Genomic DNA, 24,830 nt, shown 5'->3' on the forward strand with positions numbered 1-24,830 from the left:
TCCAACTGTTACTCCATTGATACCAAGGAGAACTTTAACTCCTTCACGAGCTCCCTGTTATTCGTCACCTTGACCTTGATTTTCTTGCAACGCTCATGCTCGTCGCATACCTAGCCCTTGACCACCTTCCGATCGGACTACGCCTCAGCCATTTGTTGCTTTAGACGCTTAATTTTCTTTTGCACCTACCGAAGTTGCTGAATCAACATATTGACCTTATCATAAAGGCCGATCAAGCAAGAGACCATTTACATATGAAAAAGGAAAATCGTTAGTCACTTACCACCAAGAAGACTTTGACAATACAACAGACTCGAAGAAGTGTGTACATACCTCAACGGCCTTGTCCAAAAGTGTGTCCTCGACCAAATCCATCGAATTCTGTGTCCAAGACTGGTGGTCCCCAGGAAGGACCATGCCTACCGCTAGCTGCCGGCCGATGCCGGGAACTGATAGGGAGTCCCCCTCTTCGACCTATCCTCCGGTCCGAGTCTTAACAATACTGACGGACTCATGGACCAACGATGTTTCAGATCAACGGTGGAAAAAGATGGAGGCAACGTGCATCGATTATACGTCGCCCTAGTAATCACGGGCAGATAAAGATTCTATATACACGGTAAAATATTCTTTTCAGTCACTAATAAAAATGCATTAGCTCAGATAATATCAGAAACAGGCGTGGCGATAGCACTTGCTAAGTTATATCCTATAGCGTATAGGGGGGTCCTGGGGGGGAGAGAGAGAGAGAGAGAGAGAGAGAAACAATGGCGTTCAATCTCAAGGGTATTAGGGTTCCACCAAATTCTGCAACACTCCAAGAAGCGAGAAACCGAACATTTGATTTCTTCAGGCAAGCCTGTCGATCGATTCCAACCATTATGGAAATCTACAATCTTCACGACGTCGTTACTGTGTCAGAGATACGCTCCACGATCTCCTCTGAAATACGAAAGAACGCCCACATTACGAACACTAAAGTACTTAAATTTCCATGTTGGATCCTTTTTTATTTGTCCATTTTGTTAGATATTTGTATTTTCTGATAATGAATTGCTCCTTGTGCTTTCTATTTCGTTATTACTCTCGGTGGTTGATGTAATGAAATGATTTTTCTGATCCTCTCATTTTAGTTTTGTATCTGTTTTTCTTCTATTTGGATGGTCAATTTTTCTTCTTCATTTGAAGTTTCTTTTCCTTGGTTTGTTTGGTTTTGGTGAATTAGGCATCTTATGTTCAATATCCTTCAATTGATTTAATGAGGTATTCATTTGGTTGTCTTGTTCAATGATTTCCGTTTCTGTGTATGTATGTTTGGTGTTTTTGTTGATTGGTAATACTTGAAGGTTTTTCTTTGATTTGTTAGTTTATTTCGGGGATTCAGTATAAAACTTAGTTATTGACTTTAATTTCTTGACGATTTCATAAAAATCATAGAAAATGGCTGCTAGCAGTTTGGTTTTCCTGTTCTGTTTTTTTTCCTCATTGACTCAGTGAACTGAGTTTGACACCCATCTTGGTATTAGTACCTGTAACCTAATATGAGATTTTGTTTCTATCGACGAGAAACAAACAAATAAAACATAAAGATCTGGGGTTTGTTGATTCATTATTTACCATTTAGTACCAGGTAAACTTTGAGAAACATGTGAGCAACAAACAGTTCACATTCTAACTGCATGAAACAATAATAACAATGTTCCACTTGAATAGAAGATTCCACCTATAGACTAATAGTTTATCACCTTATTGGTGATTTTCCCTCCTGAGAAATAGAAATCTAACACGCATGTTTTTGGTTGGGGGTGAGGTGATGGAGGATTGCCTTTAGCTGCTTTAAGGAGAAATCAGGATCAGAGAAAGGTAACAGAGTAATTCCCTTGGGTCTCCCCTTTGTTTTGTACATCTCCTCATGTAGCTGAAGTTCTTAGCAGATTGATTTTTAAGGCTGATGTAGACAATTTGATTAGAGATTGGAGGATTGGTAGAAATGAGAATATTGTTATCAACCTGCAATTTGTAGATGACATAATCATCTTTTGTGAAGATTGCAATGAATCTCATGCGAGGACATTAAAACTTTTAGTTGATGGTTTTCAAAGGATCTCAATGTTGAAAGTGAATTGGGGGAAGATCTGTGTGGTGGGAATTAATATGGGTGAACAAGATATTCAAATAGGGGTAATTTGAGATTAGAAAATTTTTGAGAACCGGTTGTAGAGAGATTTACTAAAGAATTAGCTTTCTGGAAGAAGTACATCTCTATGGGAGTACTCTAATCAAATCCACCTTAGCCAACCCGCGTAATTATTACCTTTCCACCTTTAGAGTACCTACGGATAGTAGAATAGCAAGGCAATTATAGAAAATCATGAGAGACTTCTTGTGGGAACTAGGTGAGGAAAATAAATTATTTGGTCAAATGGGAACAGGTGTGCAAGTCTAAAGAACAAGGCAAAGTTGGTATTGGGAATCTGATTAAGAGGAGTATAGCTCTGCTAGGAAAATGGCTTTGGGGATTTCCTCTAGAAGAAGATAGGTTGTAACATAGGGTCATTGGAAGCATTCATGGTTTGGCCATGTGGTGGAAAATGGATGGGATGAAAAGTTGGCAACTCATACTTCAGAGAGAGAGAGAGAGAGAGAGAGAGGGAACAAGATTCTGTGAAATCTTGTTCTTATGGGATGTATCTTAAACAATCTGATTGTAATCTTCAAAATTCATTAATAAAATTTCTTTTGCTGATAAAAAAGGCGTCTCCTCTTGTGCTTCTTTTTTAACCTTCTTGTGATGTTAGAATCTTTAGGGGTGAACTTCCCGGTAAGAGAAATCTGGTGCAATTCTATCCCTCCTAAAGTATAAGCTTTGTGTTGGTAAGTGTTCCTCGAAAATGTCAACACCTGTTACATGCTATAGAAAAGAAGGCCAAATAAGTGCCTCTCTCTTCACGTGTGTATCCTTTGCAAGGAAAGTGGTGAGACCTTTCGTCATTTATTAATCTCATGTTCCTTTGTGTCTAGCATTTGGGAATACTTTCATTCTCCTTTTGGTTGCATATGGGTTCTCCCACAGGATGTGGTAGGTTTGTTCAACTCCAGTTACTTAATGCAACAGAAAAAAGAGAGGAAGATTGATGTGGAGGGTAGTGAGAGAAACAATGGTGTGGATTGTTAGGGAAGAAAGGAATTAGAGAATCTTTAATGAGAAGAGTAAATCAAAGGAGGAATTGATTGAAACCATAATAGTAAGGATGCACATTGGGTTAAAACTTTGGATGTTTTCTGAGAATTCTCAACCAATGACATAATAAGGTCTTGGACTAAAGTGGCACAAACCAGTAGGCATGCAGAACTTGTAAGAATGGAATGGAAGCCTCCAACTCCAAGAACCCCCCATGTGCTAATGTTGTTCATTTATTCATTCCAATAAAATATCTTCTTAAAAGGCAATTAAAGTTATAAAATCATTATTTTTTGTGAGAAATAAGAATTTAAGACCCTAACATGGACTTGTTCGGGCTTGCCTCAAGGGGCGTGGTACAAAGGCAACTCATAGAATCAAGAATGCAATATGCATTACATTAGCTAATTGAAGTAATGCAATTGAAGGAAAAAAGAGATTGTGGGTTTTACATGCTTGAAAATGCTTTATATGTTTGCTTTTATTTTTAAATTTTCATTTGAATACGCTTTTCATGTTATGTTTATGTATTTTAATTTTAAATAATAGGTTTTTTAAAACATTTATTTCAAAATTTAAGTTTATATTTTTTATTAACATCATGTTTAATATTTTTTGAATTAAAACATTTTTGGCATTTTTTTTTTTATTTTTTAGCATTTTTTTGTGTTTTTGCACCTTGCTTCAAAAAGGTGCATGCCTCGCCTTCTGCCTTACATCTCAGGTGCAAATTGGCCCTTGTGCTTTTAAAACACTGGGCCAAATGGAAAAAATCTTGATTAGTACCCAATACTTTGGGCCTAGTGCCACTTTGGTCCCCTAACTTTAACATGCGACAATTCAGTACCTGAACTTTCAAAACATGTCAACTCAATCCAGTACCTACCATTAACCAGCCGTAAAGTGGCATTTGAAAAGACACAAATGCCCTTTGAATGACGTATAATTTTCTTTAACAACCATCTAATGGTACAATCTGACAACAACAATAACAAAGCACTGTTTCAGCAGTGCTTTCTCTCTCTCTCTCTCTCTCTCTCTCAGCCCCATGGTTGCCCCTCAAAATCTTTCTTGGCTCAACTGCCAGCTGAGAATCATAAGAGCAAAAATCTCAATTTCATATCGACTGGAAACAACGGGAGAGTCCGGCTTAACAGCCAAGAAATTCCTTCAACCGGTGACGACTCATACTGGAATGAGTCCTTCTCGTTGGAGTATTTTGGAACCCAAGATCCCATGGAGGTACTTGAGCCACAAATAGTTGATGTTTGAGGCTTCGAGCTTAGATGGAGAAGCAAAGCATCGATCTTCATTCCTCATGCAGGTAGATTTTACATGACTCTCCTGTAATGTGAGTCTTGACCACACAAGGTTTGAGGATCATTTCCCTTCATTTCTGACTGTAATGAAATCCATTCATTTCAGTTCATAGCGCTGGAGTGCATACTTCATAAAAAAAGGCGACTCAACAGGCAACCAATGAAGTATGATCTAGGAGTTCACTGAACCAACCTGCTTTGTGGAATCAGCAATTTCAGGCCCAATACCATCGTCAGGAAATAGAGCCGCTCAGCTCAACTGAACTGCTACGAAGAACATGTCTTTGGATTTGAGACGCGTTTGGGAAAGAACTTGGGCAGGAAATCAGATGGGATTACACCTCTCTTTCATCTTCTCAAGGAAGAAGATGATGAACAATGTTTTATTTTTAAGGGTAATTTTGACATTTTCAAAAGTTTTAAGTTGCACATGCTCTCACATGATACACATAACTGGCGGCTGATTAACGGTAGGTACTAAATCGGCACGTTTTGAAAGTTTGGGTACTGAATTGTCATGTTTTAAAGTTTGGAGACCAAAGTGACACTAGACCTAAAGTACAGGGTACTAATAGGGAATTTGCCAAAAGCACCCAAAAAAGCTCGGTTTAACACTTTTTCACCAAAAAAACCTGTTTAGAAAAAACTGAAAATTTTGGCTTATTAGGTTTTGGATAAGCCCTTTTTAAAAAAGAAGTTCATTTGTGCTTTGGAAAAGCCCTTTTTAGTACGTCACACCAAACACTAGAATGTGCTTATCTATATAAGCACTTATTCAAAAAATTCTTCTTAAAAAGCTTATTTAGAAATGAAAAGCACTCCCAAACATAGACTTAACTTGTTAGAAGCACACTCATTTGGTGACTAATTATAGCTGTTAGATTAGTATGTAATAGAATCAAAAGTTGAAACCTTAAGACCTTAATGGGAGTGCCCAAGGGAATGCTGGTGCAGTGGGAATTGGTGGTGTAATCCTGGGGAGAGATGGGAGTATCTCTTGGGCTTTCAGTGGTCTGATAGGGAATGCTGATTCTAGAAAGGCAGGGATCTTGGCTGCACTCACAGGGCTTCGTCTTGCTAAATTGTTAGATCTGCCCTCCCTAAATTGAAGGCGATTCTGCTAATACTATAAAATCGCTAGGGGAAAAGGATGGTGGGCCTTGGAGGTTGTCTCACTTTCTGGATGAGGCTAGAGAGACTATGGAGTATGGACTCAATGACTGAAATTGATTTGGATCTCCAGGTAACTAAACACTGTAGCTGACAGCCTACCTAAATCTGGTATTTACAGAGAAGTTATGTTTAGTGATTGATCTTTGCCTGAGCATGAGGTCACCATCATTCAATATTTTGAGCGTCATGGGGATCAGAGGGTCTGGTGTCCTAGGTTCAGGAGACTATTGCTAGAAGGAGAGGTGGAGGAATGTATTTACTTGTTGGAAAAACTGGAAGGCATTAAGGTTACAGACCATTCCAGAGATGAGCTGTGGTGGAATGAGTGTTCTACTGGCAAATATACAATTATACAGTCAAATCCTGCAATTCAGCATTGTGCAAGAACTATTGGAGCTTGATCAGAGTGCGGGCATTTGGGGCAACCTAGTACCCCTGAAGGTGGAAGCTTGAGCTTGGATTATTTCTATGGATAGTGTACTCACTGCAGATCACCTTAAAAACAGAGGTTTCTTTCTTGCTAGCATGTGCTACTTACGCAGAGAGCAAGAGGAATCTGTGTGTCACTTGTTCATCCATTGCAAGGTGACTGTTTTCATCTGGAAGCTATTTTCTGGATTGTTTGGGGTGAGATATGTCCAACCTGGTTCCCCTGCCCAGGTCTTTTCTTTGTGGCTGAAAGGTCAAGCTTCTATAGTCCTGCATTCCTTTTGTGGTTTTCTGGTGCATATGGAAGGAAAGGAACAGGGGATGTTTTGAAGACAAATGCTGGAGTTTGAAGAAATTAGTGGCGGCTATTGGCAAAATTTCCCCCGACTTCCCTGAATTTGCTCAGTTGATGTTACGTATTTCGGACTATTAGTCTATTTATCTATCAAGTGTATGGGTGGGTGTTGCCTTGACACCCCATCTAGCTGTACCTGTTTTTGCGTTCGTTAATAAATTTTTACCCTTTTACTTATCAGAAAAAGATCCTTGCCTGTGTAATTTTGTTTCTGCCGTCTCTGGTTCTTGATGTACATCTTTTTTTTCTTTTTTGATCAGTAACAATGAAATTTTATTAATAATAAAAATCAGGTTTACAAAGGGATGGAACTAAAAAGTCTTAACTCCAGCTACCCAAGAAACTTTCTGACCATAAAGTGATTACAAAACAGCCCAAAATAATGTATCTCTATTTACCCCTTGCCTACCTAGACCATCAGCCAATGCATTTGCACTTCTCTTTATCCATGTACATTGAATTTCCATGTCCTTGGTTAACCACTTATACTTCCTCTTTTCATTGCTGTATTTCCACATCATAGCACTGTCCTCTTTTAGCCATTTCATCACCGTTTCAGAATCACCTTCTATAACCACCTTTTTGATATTCATTTCCTTGACCTTTTGTATCCCTTCAATAGCTCCTAAAATCTCAGCCCTCAAAGAGTCATCCACCCCAATCGGCCCAGAGTACAAGGCTAACAAGTTCCCTGTTTCACCCCTTATCACACCCCCAATTCTGGAAGGCCCTGGGTTGCCTATGCTGCTGCCATCAAAGTTCAGTTTAGTGAACCCAAGGGGTGGAGGAGTCCAGCACACTTTTAATATCTTTCTACATAAACCTGAGTCTGCAATCTCCTTCCAATTCCTTAACAGCTCATCAATTGAGAACACTTTGAACAGCTCCAATGTTCTCAACCATTGTACCATCCTAATGTGGATGATCTCCATGATTTCTTCCGCACTTCTCTCTTTATTTGAGAAGATCCTTGAGTTCCTCTCCTCCCACATTGTCCAACAGATTGCAGCTCTACCACCCCTCCACATGATTTTAGCCCTTTTAGTTGGCCAATTAGGCATGGAAGAAAACAAGCTTGGAACATTCAAAGGGGGAGTCCACTTGCATCCAAACAGAGAAGTAAACCATACCCAAATAGCTTTAACAAACCGACAAGATATTAGTAAATGATATCCAGACTCACCATCAGACTTGCAGAGAACACACCAATGAGGAGACAAGCAGCTGTTGGGTCTTTTCCTTTGGAGTAGATGCCCTGTATTAACTCTTCCCAGGAAGGCTTCCCAACAAAAACTCCCAACCTTAGGAGGTATAGGTCGACACCACACTTCTTTAACAGGAAAAGAGGAACCAATAGAATGAGAGGGTAATAGTGCTTTGAAAAAGGAGGCACAAGTGTAGGAACCCGAGGGAGTGAGTGTCTAGATTCTGCTATCTGCTTTAGACGGCTCAATGAATACCCCTTCAAGGATAGATAGTAAGGCTATAGTATAGGCAAACTCTGTGTCCCTAACACTTCTTCTCAAACTTAAATTCCAACCAAACCCAAAAGGTGAATTGGAAGGAACAAGAAAGGATGAAATTGGTTCATTCTTAAGGGAAGACATAGCAAAAAGGCCTAGAAATTGATCTTTTAAAGGGGAATCCCCAACCCAAACATGTTCCCTGAATTTGATAAGGTTACCAAAATGCAAGTCATACCTGATCCATGGAGAAAATAAAGGCAAGATGGCTTGAATCTCTCTCCAATGGGAAGCTCTTGTAGCCCGTGCTAGAATTCCTGAGTCCCATCCATTATTTGCCAGTCCATGTATACTTCCCGCCACCTTAACCCATAACCTTTCTTTCTCCAATGAGAATCTCCACAACCATTTCCCTAGTAATGCAAGATTCCTAATCCTAATATTACCAATACCCAACCCTCCTTCCTTTTTACCTCTACAGACCACCTCCCACTTTACCCAATGATCCCTATTCTCCTCCCCCGGCTCCCATAGAAAATCCCTCATTAGCTTTTCCAATCTATTAGCCACCTTCACCAGTATCTTGAAAACTGACAAAAAATATACAGGAAGGTTAGCCAACGTAGACCTAATTAAGGTGATTCTCCCTCCAAGAGACAAATAATTTCTTTTCTAGTTGGCAAGTCTCTTTTCAAATCTCTCCACAACAGGGGCCCATAAATCATCTCTCTGAGGATTATCTCCCAAAGGTAAGCCCAAGTAGGTTAATGGCCAGTTAGACACTACACATCCCAACATATCTGCCTACTCCCCAATCTCCCTTTCCCCCATATTGACTCCAACTATACAACTTTTTCCAAAGTTCACCCTAAGATTTGACATCTGTTCAAAGAGCTGTATAGAGAGTTTCAGATTTTTAATCCAATTGATATCCCCTCCTTCACAAAACAGAATCGTATCATCTGCAAATTGTAGATGTGTAAGTGATACCTTATCCCTTCCAACTCTCCACCCTCTTATGACCTCCCTGGAATCTGCTTTGGATATCAATCCCCCCAACACTTCAGCTACCAATGTAAACAAGAAGGGGGATAAGGGGTCTCCTTGTCTAATCCTCCTCAAAGCTGGGAAATAGTCCACCACTGTCCCGTTCACCAAGATAGAATAATGACAATCCCTAATGCATCCCATCACCCATTTGCACTAGATGTCTCCAAACCCAAAGTTCATCATCACCTCCACTAAGAAGGACCAATCAACCATATCATATGCCTTTTCCAGATCTAGTTTGCAGACCGCACCTCTTCTCCTAGATCTCTTGTAGTCCTTTAAACTCTCACTTGCTACAAGGATTTGTTCTGTTATTTGTCTCCCTCTCACAAAAGCTCCTTGATTGTTCGAGATGATAGTTGGTAGCACCCTTCTGATTCTAATTGCCAACACCTTAGTGATGATCTTATAGAGGCTGTTAACTAGATTGATCGGCATGTAGTCCTTTGGATGGCTTGCATCACTTTTCTTGGGAACTAAAGCAATGAATGTGGAATTTAACCCAGGGTTAATCACTCCTTTGGTATGGAATTCATCAAATACCAACAATATATCCTCCTTTAGAATCTCCCAACAATCCTGGTAGAAAGCCATTGTAAAACCATTTGGGTCCGGTGCCTTTGATCTATCCATTGAAAATACTGCCTCTTTTATTTCTTCCAACTCAAATTTCCTCTCGAACCAATCCCTCTCTTCTCTCTTCAGTGTTGGCCAATCCAAACCCTCCAACCATACCCTATTATTCAGTGGCCTTCTATATATATTCCTAAAATGACCTGCAAATGCTTCCGCAATTTCTCTCTGACTCGTGACTGTTTCCCCTTCAATTTCCAATCTAGTAATAACATTTTTCCTCCTTCTGCCACAAGCCAAGGCATGAAAGAATTTAGTGTTCCTGTCCCCCTCTTCTAACCACTTGCATCTTGACTTTTGCCTCCAGCATATTTCCTCCTGAAAAGTATAGTCTTCTATCTGTTTCCTCAATCTCCATCTTTGTTCCTTATCCTCTTCAGTTAGGCCTTCCCTCCCTTCTCTACTGTCCAAGTCCTCAATCTGTGTGATCATATTCTGTTTCCTTTCCTCCAACCTCTCAAATTCTAGTAGATTCCATTCCTTGATTCTACTTTTCATGTACTGGAGCTTCTTGTGAAACCTCATCCCATACCACTCCACTGCTGGATTGCTCTCTACCCACCACTTTTCAACCTTCTTAATGAACCCCAGGTGCTCTAACCACATGTTCTCAAATCTAAATGGAGCTGGACCCACATTTCGCACCTCCTCCTTACATAGTACAATAGGCCAATGGTCAGAAGTCACCCTCGGGAGTGCTCTAGAGTTCAGATTCCCCCAATGTTCTTCCAGGTCATTTGAAAAAAGGAATCTATCCAACTTAGAGCAAATTGGATTGGTTTGGAGATTGGACCATGTATAACACCTTTGTGACAGTGGGATTTCTTTTAGTTCAAAGGCCTCAATGAATTGGTCAAATCTCCTCATACTTGTGGTGCTCCTCTGCCTAGGAGTGTTAGTTTCTGCCAGGAATCTTATTACATTGAAGTCACCTAAGCACCATGGTCCATCCCACAGACCACTTATGTCTGCTAGCTCTTCCCATAATGATCTTCTTTCCCTGTAATCATTTGGCCCGTACACATTGGTTAATACCCATTCAAATCCATCTTCTACTTGCCTAAATTTCAAGGAGACTGTGAATTGTCCTACCAACTCCTCTAAACCTTCTACTACCAAATTCTTTCACAATGTCACCACACCCCCTGCTGATCCCCATAAGGGTAGAACCATCTAACTAATCCCCCTACTCCTCCACACACTCTTTGCCCATTTGATATCAAATACTGCTCTTTTCGTTTCTTGTAACAGTACCACATCGGGATCCATTTTCCTGATGACTTCTTTAATTACTGCTCTCTTCCTTGCACTACCCAGTCCCCTCACATTCCAACTTAATATCCTCATTATTCTTTTTTTTTTATATCCACCCTCGCACCTTTGTCCCTCACTTCCTCCCCTCCTAGCCCCTCTAGTTTTAATGCCTTTGTCACTTGCCACTTCCTTTCCCTTACTTCCAGCCTCACTCCTCCTCCTTTTGACCTTGACTTCTTCTCTCTTTTTTTGCAAGAATCCCTTCAGCTTATTTGGATCTTTCAGTTTACACCCCAGTTTCTGTACAATAATGCCACGGAATCCTCACTTGCCAGCTCTTCTTTCTCTGATTCCTTGGTTTTATCTTCCTGGCCTAAGTCCCCCCCACCTGTACCTTCTTCCTCCTTGCTGTACCCTAACTGAGCCTCTGCTGCCCCATCTTTCAAACATTTATTCTTCTCCACCTCAGGTAACCTATTCTCACTGTCTCCTAAATACCTGATGCTACTATTTACTTCCTCCTCTCTTTCTCCCTCCCTCTCTAACTCCTCTCTACCTCTGCAACTATTACCCAGCCCTCCTCCTTCTACATAGACTGCAGCCTCTGAAATGGGAATGGAATCTGGCACACAGGACACAGAGCAACCATTAGTACCAAAAACTGAAGGGACACTGTTACCTGGGTTTAGCTGGAATGGATTAGGGGAACTGGAACTGGAAGCAATCGAATCCTGGAAGGTGTGGTTGTCGGCTAACTCCTTGGCTCTGGTCTGTGGAGTTAACCTTCCTGCCTCTTTCGTTGTACAGTGGTCCCTCTCTGCACCCAGCTGTTTGTCCCTCATTAATGTATTTCTGCTTTGCTTCAGAGGAGTCGTGGATACTTCCTTACTAAGCACCCGCCCGTTATCAAGCTTTGGTACAGGAACTTCTAAAGCCAGATCATAGTCTTCTTCCCCACTCTTGTTCTCCTGGTGTAAAAGCCGATCCGAATTATAACCTTCTTCTGTATCTTCTGAAAACAAAATACCACGGTTCAAGGTTGCTGCCAAATCAGCCTCTGATAGTGATAGCTGGTCTACCTCAGTACTGCCTATACTGGACTGGTCGTCCGAGTTCTTGATGTACATCTTTTCATGTACCTCTCTTTTGAATAAATTCTCAGTTACTAATGAAGTCATTTAAAGGAACCCAGGAGTATGCTCCTTGTGTATTTTTGAAAGATTTTCTCTCCCACTTCCATTATAATTTATTGTAGATGATCCTTGGAAGTTTTGGAGCATTTTGTATAATTTCATGGTGGCAATGAGTTGTTTTGGGACAGGGGAGAGAGGGTGAGGAACTGAGATGGTGAGAGGGTGAGAGGGTGAGGAACTGAGTTTCATTTTCATCTGTTGCCATTGTCTGAGATGGTGAGAGGGTGAGAGGGTGAGGAACTGAGATGGGAGAATTTGTGGAGGTAGGCCGTTGGAAAAAAGCTTTGAAGATTGAATCTAAGGAGCTCCTATTTGAGGAACTGAGATTAAATGGTCAGCTGAGCTTGAAAATCAGGGAAGCAAAGAGAGGGATGGTGCTGTTAGAAGGTTTGGGGGTAATTGAAGGGCTCAAGGAGTTTATGGAAGATGCAAGTAACAAAGGCAAGCAAAATAGTTGGAAAGAGCTTCTCTCAGAAACTGGAAGAAGGTTTGTTGTAGAGTGTAAGAGAAACCTTAAAGGTTATTTTATATCTTTGACAGAATTCTTTGGCAAAGGAAGAAAGCAGATGGTCTGCCTACCAGAAGGAAGGAAGAGTCAGGGCTGGAAGGCAGTCCTTGGGGTCTTATGTGAACTGCTGCAACACTTGGGTGCTAAAGGAGAAGAAACAGTAAAAAGGAAGATAAGCACTTCTACTAGTCTGGTGAGAAATAATAAGCAAGAGACTCTATTAGTGACAGCTGGGGCAGGCAAATACAGAATGGGAGTAAACATACAGAGAGGAGATTGGGAGAGTAAGCTGATAGTTAAAGCTTCAGTTCATATACTAGACTGGAGGAAAGTTGCAGATCTATTAATAGCAAGTTTAAAGCTGAAGAGTACGTTTATTTTAACACCCTTTGAGAAGGATAAGGCTGTGCTGGATCTGCTGGAGAATAGAGTAGAAATTGAGACATTAAATATCCAAGCTGCTCTTGGAAGCTTCACAGTATCAAGGTGGTGTCCGGGATCAAACTCCAAAGATTTCTTTGTTGAAGATGGAGTGATGGTACGTCTCTTAGGTCTTCCCTTTAATTTGTGGAAGCAGGAAGTTGCTGAAGCCATTGCTTTGATGTGTGGAGGATCTTTAGGAGGTGCCTTTTGGGGAGACCTTTGTTCAGCCTCCATTCTATTGAATGGTGTAAAACCTGAGGAGATTCCTCGAAAGATTGAGGTGCTAGTTGAAGGGCTTTGCTATTCAGTGTGGTTGGCTTCATCCTTTGAATCGGTGCTCTGGAAGGAGGCTCGTAGGGAGGGAGATGAGAAGGTTGAAGAAGAAGTACTGCGTGGCAAGAAGGGATTGGTTGATTCAAACAAGAAAAGATCTTTCACAAAAATGGAAAAACCAAGACTGGAGAAACAAAAGGGTAGCACTAAAGGGGTGGGTTTTATGCGTGTGGGAGCAGTGAACAGTCTGGAGGGTGGCAGGTCCTTTGCACAGGTTGTAACTAGCGCCAACTTGACCTGTTTGAACAAGGAAAAGGAGCCGGTCCAAGGAAGAACTGGATCTAGACCGGATAAAACCAAACCGAGTGCGTGTGACTCTTTTAAAAGTCACGTGAGGTCGCAGTGGCTTAAAAATGGGCCAGAGCCAAAGCCCATTCGAAAAGTCTTGGGTGCGATTAAAGGCCCATTTGGGTCAGCGAGCCCGATCCAGTGGTTTAAGAAGGCGGGTGAGCCTTTAGTAACTCACGTGACTGGGGACACGACTAAGATAGACGATGCTAATGGTCTATCATCGTCCCCAGTCGCGAGACAAGGGGGGGAACGCGCGCAGCGCCGAAAAACAAAGAAGTTGCTCGACTTGCGGTGGGTTTCCCGACGAAGGCTGAAGGAGTTTAGCCCCCTGCGGCGCTACTCAGAGAAGCCGAAGCCAAGGTACGTTAAGGGAAGACCTGGAGAGAAGGAAGATAAGGATGAAGGCTGGGCGCAGTGCAGTGAAGGTGATGAAGACTCAGAGGACTGCTCGGTTGATGTACTAGCTTGGGCAGTGCAAACGACGAAGGCAGTTGCCCTGGAGGTGACGTGGATTGGTGGAACATTGTAAGTTTATTTCAGGGTGACGAAGGCAAGCGGTACAACCCATTCCCAAGACCACAGAGTGTGCAAGGAGGATCAGAAGGGGTAGATTGGGAGAACCGAAAGCAGAGCAGGAACACACCATCAAGGGGTGAACCAGGGGTAGAGTGGAAAGATCACTAGGGTGACCAAAGGACAGAAGTACTTCCCAACCAACTCAGGGAGATAAATTTTTACCAACCTCTGGAACAAGAGAGGGAGGCAAGGAGCAGTCCTTTTCCAGCTTGTCCATCAGTCCTAGGTAACCAAGTGATTTCGGTTTGTGCTACTAATGTGTCTTCAGTGTCTTTGGTTCCAAATTCCGTCCCTGCTCCATGTCTTGTAGCCCATGATTATGTAGCCGAGCCAACAAATGGGCTCTCCGAGGAGGGAGAGACCGGAAGGAAGGTGGGAAGGTGCCGGAAGGAAGGTTTAGGAGTGAAAAAGTTTGGGAAATTATTGAAAGAGTGCTTAAGGAAGTGGGAAGAGAGCTGATCTGGAGAGGGGAAGGGGAGGTAGGAAGAGGGGAGGGGTTAACGGAGAGGAGGGAAAGGAATGAGGGTAGAGATGGAGAGGACTACGAGGAGAGAGCAGGGTTGGAGGGAGGTAATAGGAAAGGGAGGGTGGATGGAGAAGAAAGAGTAGAGGTGGGACCAGAGGAGAGGAAGAAGGGGCAGGTGGATAGAGATGGAGGGGATCCTGTAGGGGAAGGGTAGGGCTGGTGGACTCGGTGAGAGAAGACATGATAGCAGAATTTGTAGGGAAGCTAGGTTGCAGATTGAAAGATCTGAATGTGCTGAAAGAAAACTTACAGAAGAGGAAGGAGAAGATCAGAATAAAGAAGAGGAGATTGAGTGAAGTAGAGAGATTGAAGAGAGATGTAGAAGGTGATAAGAGGCTCGGGGTAAAGGGAGACAGGAGGAAAGGGGAAAGTAGTGGTAAGTGGCAAGGGGTTCACCAAGAAGCGGAATGAAGATTCTTAGTTGGAATGTGAGGGGAATTGGGAGTGCAAGAGGGCAACAATAAAAGAGGTAATAAGACGGTGTGACCCAGACATTGTGCTGCTACAAGAGTCTAAGAGAATGCAGTTTAATGATAAATGGGCAAGGAGTGTATGGAAAGCCAGGGGAATTAGCTAGGTGGCTGCTCCCTCGTGGGGTGCTTCCGGGGGGATTGTAACAATGTGGAAGAAGGATGTGGTGGAAGGTCTGGAGGAGTTGATCGGAAAGTACTCGGTGTTTCTGAAGTTTAAGCAGCAAGAGGATGACTATACATGGGTGCTCACAAATGTTTACGGACCGAATGACTAGAGAGAGAGAGAGGAGTTGTGGGAGGAACTGGCTGATGCTAGAGTGTTGTGGGATGGGCCGTGGTGCATGGGTGGGGATTTCAATGTAATCAGATTCTCGGAGGAGTCCAATAAGGTTAACCAGAGGGTGACAAAAAGCATGAGGAAGTTTAATAGTTTTGTGGATGCCTTTGAGCTTAAAGAGATTCCCCTAGCCCATAAGACATTTACATGGTCAAACCTCCAATCTAGACCCATTTGCTCTAAACTGGATAGATTCCTGTTCTCTTTGGATTGGGAAGAACATTGGGGAACCTTGGCTTCTAGAGCTCTTCCAAGGGTGACCTCATCACTGGCCCATAGTATTATGTAAGGAGGAAAGAAGGTGTGGAGGTCCTACCCCCTTTAGATTTGAAAATATGTGGTTACGTCATCCAGGGTTTACTAACAAAGTGAGGGAATGGTGGCATGACTGTAACCCACTGGTGGATTGGGAGGGGATGAGATTTCATAAGAAACTACAATTCTTGAAAGCAAGAATCAAGGAGTGGAACTTGATGGAGTTGGGAGGATAGAAGAAAGAAAGGGAGACTTGATGGATAAGATTGAAAGCCTTGACTCTAAAGAAGAAAGGGGAGAATTTGGAGAGGAAGACAATGATCTCAGGAGAGATTTGAGAAGACAACTAGAGGATTGTCTGCACAAGGAGGAAATTAGTTGGAGGCAAAAATCTCAATGTAAGTGGTTGCAAGAGGGAGACAGAAACACTAGGTATTTCCATTCTCTAGCAGATGGCAGGAGAAGGAAGAACTTTATCTCCAAATTGGTAGTAGATGGAGTCGAGTTAGTACAACAAGAGGAGATTGCCAGGGCCTGTGTGGAGCACTTCAAATCTATTCTAAGAAGGCCTGTAAGTAGAAGGGTGTGGGTAGAAGGTTTGGACTGGCCAGATGTAGGGGTGGAGAACAGGAGAAGGCTGGAAAGAAGCTTTACTCTAGAAGAGATCAAGGAGGCTGTGTTTTCTATGGATAGAACAAAAGCTCCAGGGCCGGATGGGTTCACAATGGCTTTTTATCAGGATTGTTGGGATATCGTGAAAGATGATCTCTTGCGGGTGTTTGAGGAGTTTTTCAGGAGAGGAATTGTCAATCCGAGTGTGAACTCTACATTTATAGCTTTAATTCCAAAAAAGAAAGATGCATCCCACTCGAAGGATTTTAGGCCAATTAGCCTGGTTAATAGCTTGTATAATATCATTGCAAAAGTGTTGTCTATGAGGTTGAAGAAGGTATTGCCCGATATCACTGCACATTATCAAGGAGCCTTTGTGAGTGGGAGACAAATTACTGATCATATTTTAATTGCTAATGAGAGTGTGGAGAACTTTAAGAGGGATAAGAAGAAGGGAGTGGTTTGTAAGTTGGACTTGGAAAAGGCTTATGACTTGGTGGACTGGGATTTCTTGAGGAGAGTTTTGACTAAATTTGGGTTTGGGGCTAGATGGTGCAAGTGGATCATGGGTTGTGTCAGGAGTTGTCATTATTCAGTACTAGTGAATGGGACAATGGTAGATTTCTTTCCAGCTAGTAGGGGTATAAGACAAGGAGACCCCCTGTCTCTTTTCTTGTTCATTCTAATTGCGGAGGTTATGGGAAAACTGATCCATAGAGCAGATGATAGGGGGCTCATTAGAGGCTGGAGAGTTGGGAGGGTGGAAACCCCCCTCACTCACCTACAGTTTGCTGATGACACGATTCTATTTTGTGAAGGCGGTAATGTGAGCTTGATTAGGAACTTGAAGTTGGTGATACAATTGTTTGAGCAAATGTCTAACTTGAAGGTTAACCTTGGGAAAAGTTGTATAGTGGGGGTGAACCTGGAGGAGGGAGAGCTCAGGGAGAGTGCTGAACTGTTGGGGTGTGAAGTTTTGGGGTGGCCTTTGAACTACTTAGGGTTGCCATTAGGTGATAATCCCATGCGAGAGAGCTTTTGGAACCCGGTGGTGGAAAGGTTTGAAAAAAGACTGGTATCCTGGAAAAAGAATTACCTCTCTCTCGGTGGAAGAATTACACTAATTAAGGCCACACTTGCTAACTTACCCATCTTTTTCCTATCGGTGTTTAAAATCCCAGTGAAGGTCGCTAACAGATTAGAGAAGTTTATGAGAGATTTCTTGTGGGAGCCAGGAGAGGAGAAGAGGGATCATAGAGTTAGCTGGGAGATAGTGTGTAGGAGTAAGTCTTGTGGTGGCGTGGGGCTTGGGAGTATCAGGAGAAGGAATATGACTCTGTTGGGGAAGTGGTTGTGGAGGTTCCCTATGGAGAAGGAGAAGCTATGGGCTAAAATAGTGGCAAGTATACATGGGCTGGAGGACAATGGATGGGACGCTGGAATCAGAGCTAGGACCACAAGCAACTCTCCTTGGAAAGCCATTCATGACCTGCTACCAGTTTTCTCCCCTAATACCAGGTATGACTTGAATTCCGGTAATTCCATAAAATTTTGGAAACAAACCTGGGTGGGGAGCGCCCCTTTAAAGGATCAATTCCCTTCTTTGTATGCTCTATTTGATTTGAAAAATGAGCCGACCTCGTCTTTCTTCACCTCGTCCTCTTCCACTTCTGGGATTGGGTGGAACTTGGGTTTAAGAAGGGATTTGAGGGACTCAGACCTTGATAGCATTTCGAGCCTTATTGCACTTCTTGATAATGTTGTCTTAGACCCCACAGGGAGGACTCTAGAATTTGGACACCTAACCCCAATGGCATCTTCTCTTGTGCCTCGTTCTTCAAAGTCTTAAGTTAGTCCACCAGTCCTACCTTCCCTCCTTTCCCTGTTGGTGAGGTCTGGTGTAGAGCAATACCTCCTAGGGTTGGTAGTTTTTGTTGGGAAGCCTATCTGGAAAGAATTAACACTGGTGATCTACTCCAAAAGAAGAGACCCAATACTTGTTTGTCACCTCAGTGGTGTGTTCTATGTAAAGCGGATGGGGAGACTGGTTTTCACCTACTAGTGTCTTGCCACTTTGCGAGGTCAATTTGGGATTGGGCTTCCTCTTTATTTGGACACAGTTGGAATCCCCCATCAGACTTGCAGGGCCTTTTCTCCCCCACCTTTTTTAGGTGGCGGATAAAAAGGGGAAGGATAATGTGGAGAGGACTAAGGGCTGCAGTATGTTGGACATTGTGGGAGGAAAGAAACTCCAGGATATTCTCAGAAACCCAAAGAGAAGCAGCAGATCTAAAGTCTATCATACATATTAGGGCGGTACAGTGGCTGAAATTTTTGGAATTATTCACAGATTATACTATGGATGACATGTTGAGGAAGTGGGGTGAAATTGCAAATTGCACACAGACCAAGTCAGTAATGAAAGTGGTTTGGACTCCCCCACCTAGAGGATTCTTGAAATTAAACTTTGACGAAAATGGGGTCATCTCTGCCATGTTCTCAGGCCCAATTGGAGTGGGTGACTCCCTTAGAGCTGAGATCCTTGCAGTTATGGAAGGAGTCCGGAAAGCTAAGGAGTTGAACATCAAGAAACTCATAATTGAAGGGGATTCAGAGGTGGTGATAGGATGGCTGACTAAAGATCAAAATGGTTTATGGAAGTATAACAATGAGAGGAGGAAATTCATGTGGCTGGTGCGGGAGATGGAAGTTAAGACATGTTGGGTTAAAATATCGGCTAATTCCCTAGTTGACGGTTTAGCTAAACAAGGGGCAGAAAGGGATTCACTGTTTTGGGCTAAGCTGTAACTTTACTGTATTCTTTTCTCTTTTTCTTCTTTTTTCTTTCTTTTATGAGGCTCTTAGTGACTCTTGGAAGATAAGTGTGTTTGTCTTCCTCCTGTAAATTTTCTACTGATAATTTAATGAGAGTGTTATTGATCAAAAAAAAAAAAGGAACCCAGGAGTAGCTCCAATAGGTGATAAAATGAGAGAAAGTAGATTAAGATGGTTTGGTCACATGCTTGGGTCACCTACAATACCTGTAAGAAGTGATTTGTTACAAGTTGATGGGGCTATAAGGGCTAGGGGCAGAGCAAAAAGGATATGGTTGAAGTAGTAAGATTAAGTGCCCGTAATTTAACAGTGGGCATGGTATTAAACAGAATGGAATGACAAAACAGGATTTGTGTAGCTGTCTCATATAGTTGGAATAAGGCTCAGGGGCTGTTGATAACAGCTGAAGTGACTGAACTGAAAAGCTTATTGCTTTGTCTTTTAGTGAACATGTTTTTAAGGAGGTTGTGGGGTTCTTTATGGATGAAGCTGAAGTTGAGTGGATTACTGTACTCTTTAATATTTTAGCATTTAATTATTTTATCCACTAAAAGTTGAAGAAATAAATAGTTCAGTCCAGCAACTTCTGCTGTTATTAAACAACCCATTAGATGATGATGAGGAAGAGATACAAACGCAGAAAAATAAATAAAATTACAGAAAAAATTGGGCATATCACTGATATTATATACGAAAAATAAGTGTGATCAATGAGAGTTATTGTATTATTGATGAAAATAGTTAAAAATACAAAAAAAATGCAGAAAAAGAGAATTAATGTCTAACCTGTGACCCATTGACTGGGTTAAACGGTTCAGCAGTTAAACTGGCCAGGTAACTAGGTCATCGACTCAATCTTTTTTTTTTTTTGGGTTGCAAGTAAATGGTTTGGGGGCTAAACAGACCTGGAAACCTGGCTGGGTGATGGGTCTGACCTGCCAGTTCAACCATGGATTTAAAACATTGGTTCCAACCCAGACTCTATTAGGTTCTCCAAATAATGGAACATGACTGACCCTATATTGATTAAGCTCCAAATATTAAATCTCTAAAATATCCTAATATTTGCTATTGCATTTTGAGAAAGCAGATAAAGGATTACTAAGCCAATAAATAAATAATGTCAAACATATAAGCAATGAAAGATGCCAATGATGAGAAACATCCTCAGAATACTAAAATATGCATCCAAGGGGCTAGAACACACAAAGGAATACCAAAATCAGCATTAATAGAAGATTGAAATGTGAAACAAACTAAAAATAAAAAGAAAGAGAAATAAAGAATATTCAAGAGCTATAGGTCATCTTTCCTTGCTATTGGAATGATGAAAGAACCTTATAGACATGGATTTGTAGCTCTTTGGATATGGTTCACAAGTTCGGGGGGGGTGGACAATCCAGCCATTAAATACTTATGATCAAAGTGTGAGGCTTGAGCTCTTACCACTGTAACACCATGATTGGTGTCTGTGCTCTGCTGTCACACTGACATGCTGTTCTAACCAACTCCCAGCTCCAGGTCAAACATATTCCAGAAGACAGAAAAATTGCTGTCATGAAGCAAATATTGCAGTCTCCTTAGCGTAGGGCTTTGCAATCTCTTTCTCTAGACCAAATTCTGACCCTATTGTAATTGGGATTCAAAGTGCAGACCCATAGCAGGACCAACAACCAATTAATAACACCGACTGAAGTATGGGACCTGATCCTATTTAATAGGGTTGAGTTGATTTGGTTCTGTTGGGTTGACCCAGAGGCATGGACCACTGACAGTTCTAATTCTCTTGCAAAAAACCACAATTAGGAAGATATCAAGAACAATTTGCATGTAATTAAACATGGGAAAAATGTTGGGATTGGGAACTGGAAGATTGTAAACACTCTGAATCCATAACTTGCCATGTATCTCATAGTAAAGAGGATTGGGAAAAATATGATTCAGTCTCACCATGGAGATTCTTGTACTGAAAATTTTGTTTGAAGTATGATCTGTACTGTGTTCACATGTTTAGATTTTAGATTTGGATGGGGAAAAATAGAACTCAATAGACAGATAAATCCACAGCAGCCACTAAGAATTATAATGATGGTTAATCTGTGAGATAATTTATGAATTATGAATTTATGATTCAAAGTCCAAGGGGTCAGGCTACCAACCCCAAATACTCAAGCCTCCTGTGGCCATGCATGCAACTTGGATTTTTTTTTTTGATCAATAACACCAGCTTCATTAAATTAAAAGAAAAGAGGGAATATGGATACAAGAGGGGAGATAAAATATCTTAGCTCCCCAAAAACAGAAAACAAAGGGAGTGCAAAGAGAAAAGATTAAAAACTAGTCCGAAATACAGACTCCCTATTCACTCCTTGCTTGGCCAACCCATCTGCAAATGAGTTGGCACTCCTCTTCACCCAGCTGTACTGAATCTCAATGTCTCTACCCAGCCATAAGAACTGTTTTTTTTTTTCATTGTTAAAGTTCCACAAACCACTGTCCTCTGTCTTCAACCAACTAACCACCACCTTCGAATCACCTTCCAGGATCAAACGGCTGATATTTAATTCCTTTGCTCTTCGAATTCCTTCAAGCGCTGCAAAGATCTCAGCCCTAAGAGAGTCACCTTCTCCAATAGGGCCAGAGAATAAAGCAATAACAATCCCTTCCTCATTCCTGAAAACTCCTCAATCCCAGAGGGCCCTGGATTCCTTATATTGCTGCCATCAAAATTCAGCTTTATAAAGCCCAAGGGGGGAGGGGACCAAAACGGACAAAGAGTCCTCTTGCATCTAGCAATGGAAGCAATCTCTTTCCAGTTTCTTAGCAAGTCATCCATAGGAAAATCTGAAAACAACTCCAAAGATTTTAGCCAGTGGACAACCCTTAAAAGGATTCGATCTAACAATTCTTCCAATGTTCTTTCCTTGTTGGAAAAAATGCGTGAGTTTCTTTCTTCCCACAATGACCAGCATACCGCTGCCCTAATACACCTCCACATAGTTTTCCCTCGCAACTTGGCTTCTCCATCTTGCCATTGAACTCGAGCCTTACTAGATGGCACACTCAGTTGAGTCAGTTCCAATTTTGCTCTTTTTGTGTTTTTTAATGATTAGTTCCAACTTTGCTCTTCATCATTTGTAATCTTCTATCTTATTTCAACGATTGAAGTCTTGGACAATGCAGAGCTCTCTTGGGCTGTTCTATATTTTTCTGTGTGTTGGTCTGTGGAGTCGTGAGATTTCCATTAGGAATAATTATTATATTCAAAGTATTTTCTTTTTATATATCAAAAGGAAAACAAGGATGTCCATAACATTTCCTGATTATAGATGAGTTTGTCCTTCTAGAATGTGTATATAGAAGGTTCCCATAGTATCATCTCATCCATGCTTATGAACCACAAATTCATCAATCTAGATCCTAATCTCTGTTTCAGGCTTGGAAGGAGTACATGGAACTTAGAGGGTTAGTGGAACATCATATTGCAAATGTTGTTGTAATTGGGAGCTAGGAAATCAGATGTAGGATTATATATACTAATATTTGTGATTTCATGATTTTGCAATTTTTATATTTGATTCATGAAGTTAAATCATTAGACCCGTTTTTATTCAATAATGCTCTAGAAGGAAATGTTGGTTTGAGCACATACTCACCAAGGTACACTTACTGTTTCCTGGACCATTCCCTTTTATTTTGTATTAAATATTTTAGTCCTATTGTTTGAGTAGTATATATGCATAGTTTATATATGTAAATATGAATTGTATATTTTAGAATTTGGATTGTGAAATTTGATTATTTGTTGAGTATTTAGTAATTGTTCTTTTATGTTATTTGTTTTAGTTATATTTTATTATTAGAAAAAAATCCTGGCAAGAATAGAACCTATGACCATTGGTTGCTAATAGAACAGAACTTTTGCAACATGGTTCCATGAACCCTAGTAAATCATTCATCATGGAATCTGAATTTTAATTTTAATATGTTTTATTATTAGAAAAAAAAGCCTTGTTTTGATCCGTCTCTATGATGTTTGTTTTACCTGGATAATAAAGCAGCCTGGAAATGGAACCATAAAAAGAAGAGAAGGGTCTTCTACATTTTGGAGCTGTTACGAAGTCTTTCTCCAGGGTACCCCTAAGTTAGCCTACCTCTGGAGGCAAGAGATGATGATATTAGGGTAAAATAGGGTCTGGAGACTGAAGTTATTTAGTTTATGGGCCATTGCTTGGTATAAGGGTAGAATCTCAGGCTGACAAGTGTGAGAATGTGGGTTCATGTCTGAGAGCAGCCACTGTGTTAAAAATGCCAAGGATTAGGCTTGTAACCAGCCCACCCCTCCCAAGATCCTAGATAGCTGGGACCAACATTGGGTAATGGATTTTTAGATTGAAGCTATTTTGTTTCCAAAATGTTAGGTTCTTTTGGGTTATAATTGTAATTTAGGGAAGTTTTTTTGTTGCAATGGTAAAGACCCAGTCTAACAAGCATAAGAATGCAGGGGAGTTTGAGAGTGGGGGGCGGGGGTATAAATGTATTATGGAAGTAGTTGGGACAAGGCTTAGATGATGATGATGATGATGATGAATTCCTTTTTCCATCCTGGTGACTTGGAAAGAAAGAAGCAATTGAATTTTAATTTTGAAGGTAAAAGGCTGCTGAATTTGTGTTATTACAATTCTATTCTCATAGGTCTATAATCTATATTGTTTCTTTGTGATCTGTTTTCAGTGTGTCAAATGTTTTAGGTACTACGGTTATCATTAGGAGTAAGACATTGGTTCATTGAGGTTAACAGCCTCCTAAGAATCTCAGAATGGTTGAGGATGGCTTCTGTTAGTAATTCATTGATGACTTCCTGAACAAGGAACTCTATTTTGTTTATTATTTTCCCCTATGAATTATGGTTCTGTAACATGTCAGAGACCTAGCATTTTTGCTTTACAAAACATATGTATTTGCAGGTGATTGACATGCTACTCTTCAAAGGGATGGAGGAGCTTGGCAACATTGTTGAACATGCAAAGCAGCGCCACCATATAATTGGTCAGTATGTGCTAGGGCGTAGAGGGCTTATACAAGATGTGGGAGACAAGGACCAGGACATATCCGACTTCTTAAAAAAGTTTTACAACAGCAACTATTTCTGAAAACTCCCCCATTTTGATTGATGAATCTGTATTTTCTTTTAGGACCTTACTTTGGTTGTTAGACTTGAGCAATAAGTTAATCATGAAACAACTATTGTTCATTTCTATCATGAAACTGCTTTTGTTCATTTGCATCTTTGATTGCAGAAATATGAAACCGTTTTTTATTTCAAGTCCCAGTTCTGTAGGCATATTATTTATTGATATGGGAATCTATATCATTCGACTAAAGTGGCATGTGGTTCTCACGACAGAGCTTCCTAGTAGATGCAACTTGTAAGCTCTCACACGAGTGCTGATTTGGTGGACAATTAATAGAAGCTAAGTTGTAGATTGAGTCGTACCTTTCATTCCATCTTTTCAGTTTTCTTTTAATATACAAAAATACCGGCGCTGCAAAAGCACTCGTCATCGTAGAAGCCCTGTTCCAACTAACTACAGTATTTCAGAAGCACTGT

General features: G+C 41.1%; 1 protein-coding gene across 1 annotated transcript; it reads left to right on the plus strand.

The window, feature by feature from the left end:
- Positions 1–699: 699 nt before the first annotated feature.
- LOC104607782 (LYR family of Fe/S cluster biogenesis protein) lies at positions 700–24,545 on the plus strand. The gene is made up of 2 exons (XM_010273476.3): positions 700–980; positions 24,187–24,545. Exons 1-2 carry the CDS (start codon positions 768–770, stop codon positions 24,370–24,372), a joined length of 399 nt encoding a protein of 132 aa, XP_010271778.1. The 5' UTR covers positions 700–767; the 3' UTR covers positions 24,373–24,545.
- The last annotated feature ends 285 nt before the right edge of the window (positions 24,546–24,830 follow it).

The sequence above is a fragment of the Nelumbo nucifera genome, chromosome 7, assembly GCF_055504915.1.
Source record: "Nelumbo nucifera cultivar China Antique chromosome 7, China Antique-T2T, whole genome shotgun sequence".
NCBI classification, from domain to species: Eukaryota; Viridiplantae; Streptophyta; class Magnoliopsida; order Proteales; family Nelumbonaceae; genus Nelumbo; species Nelumbo nucifera.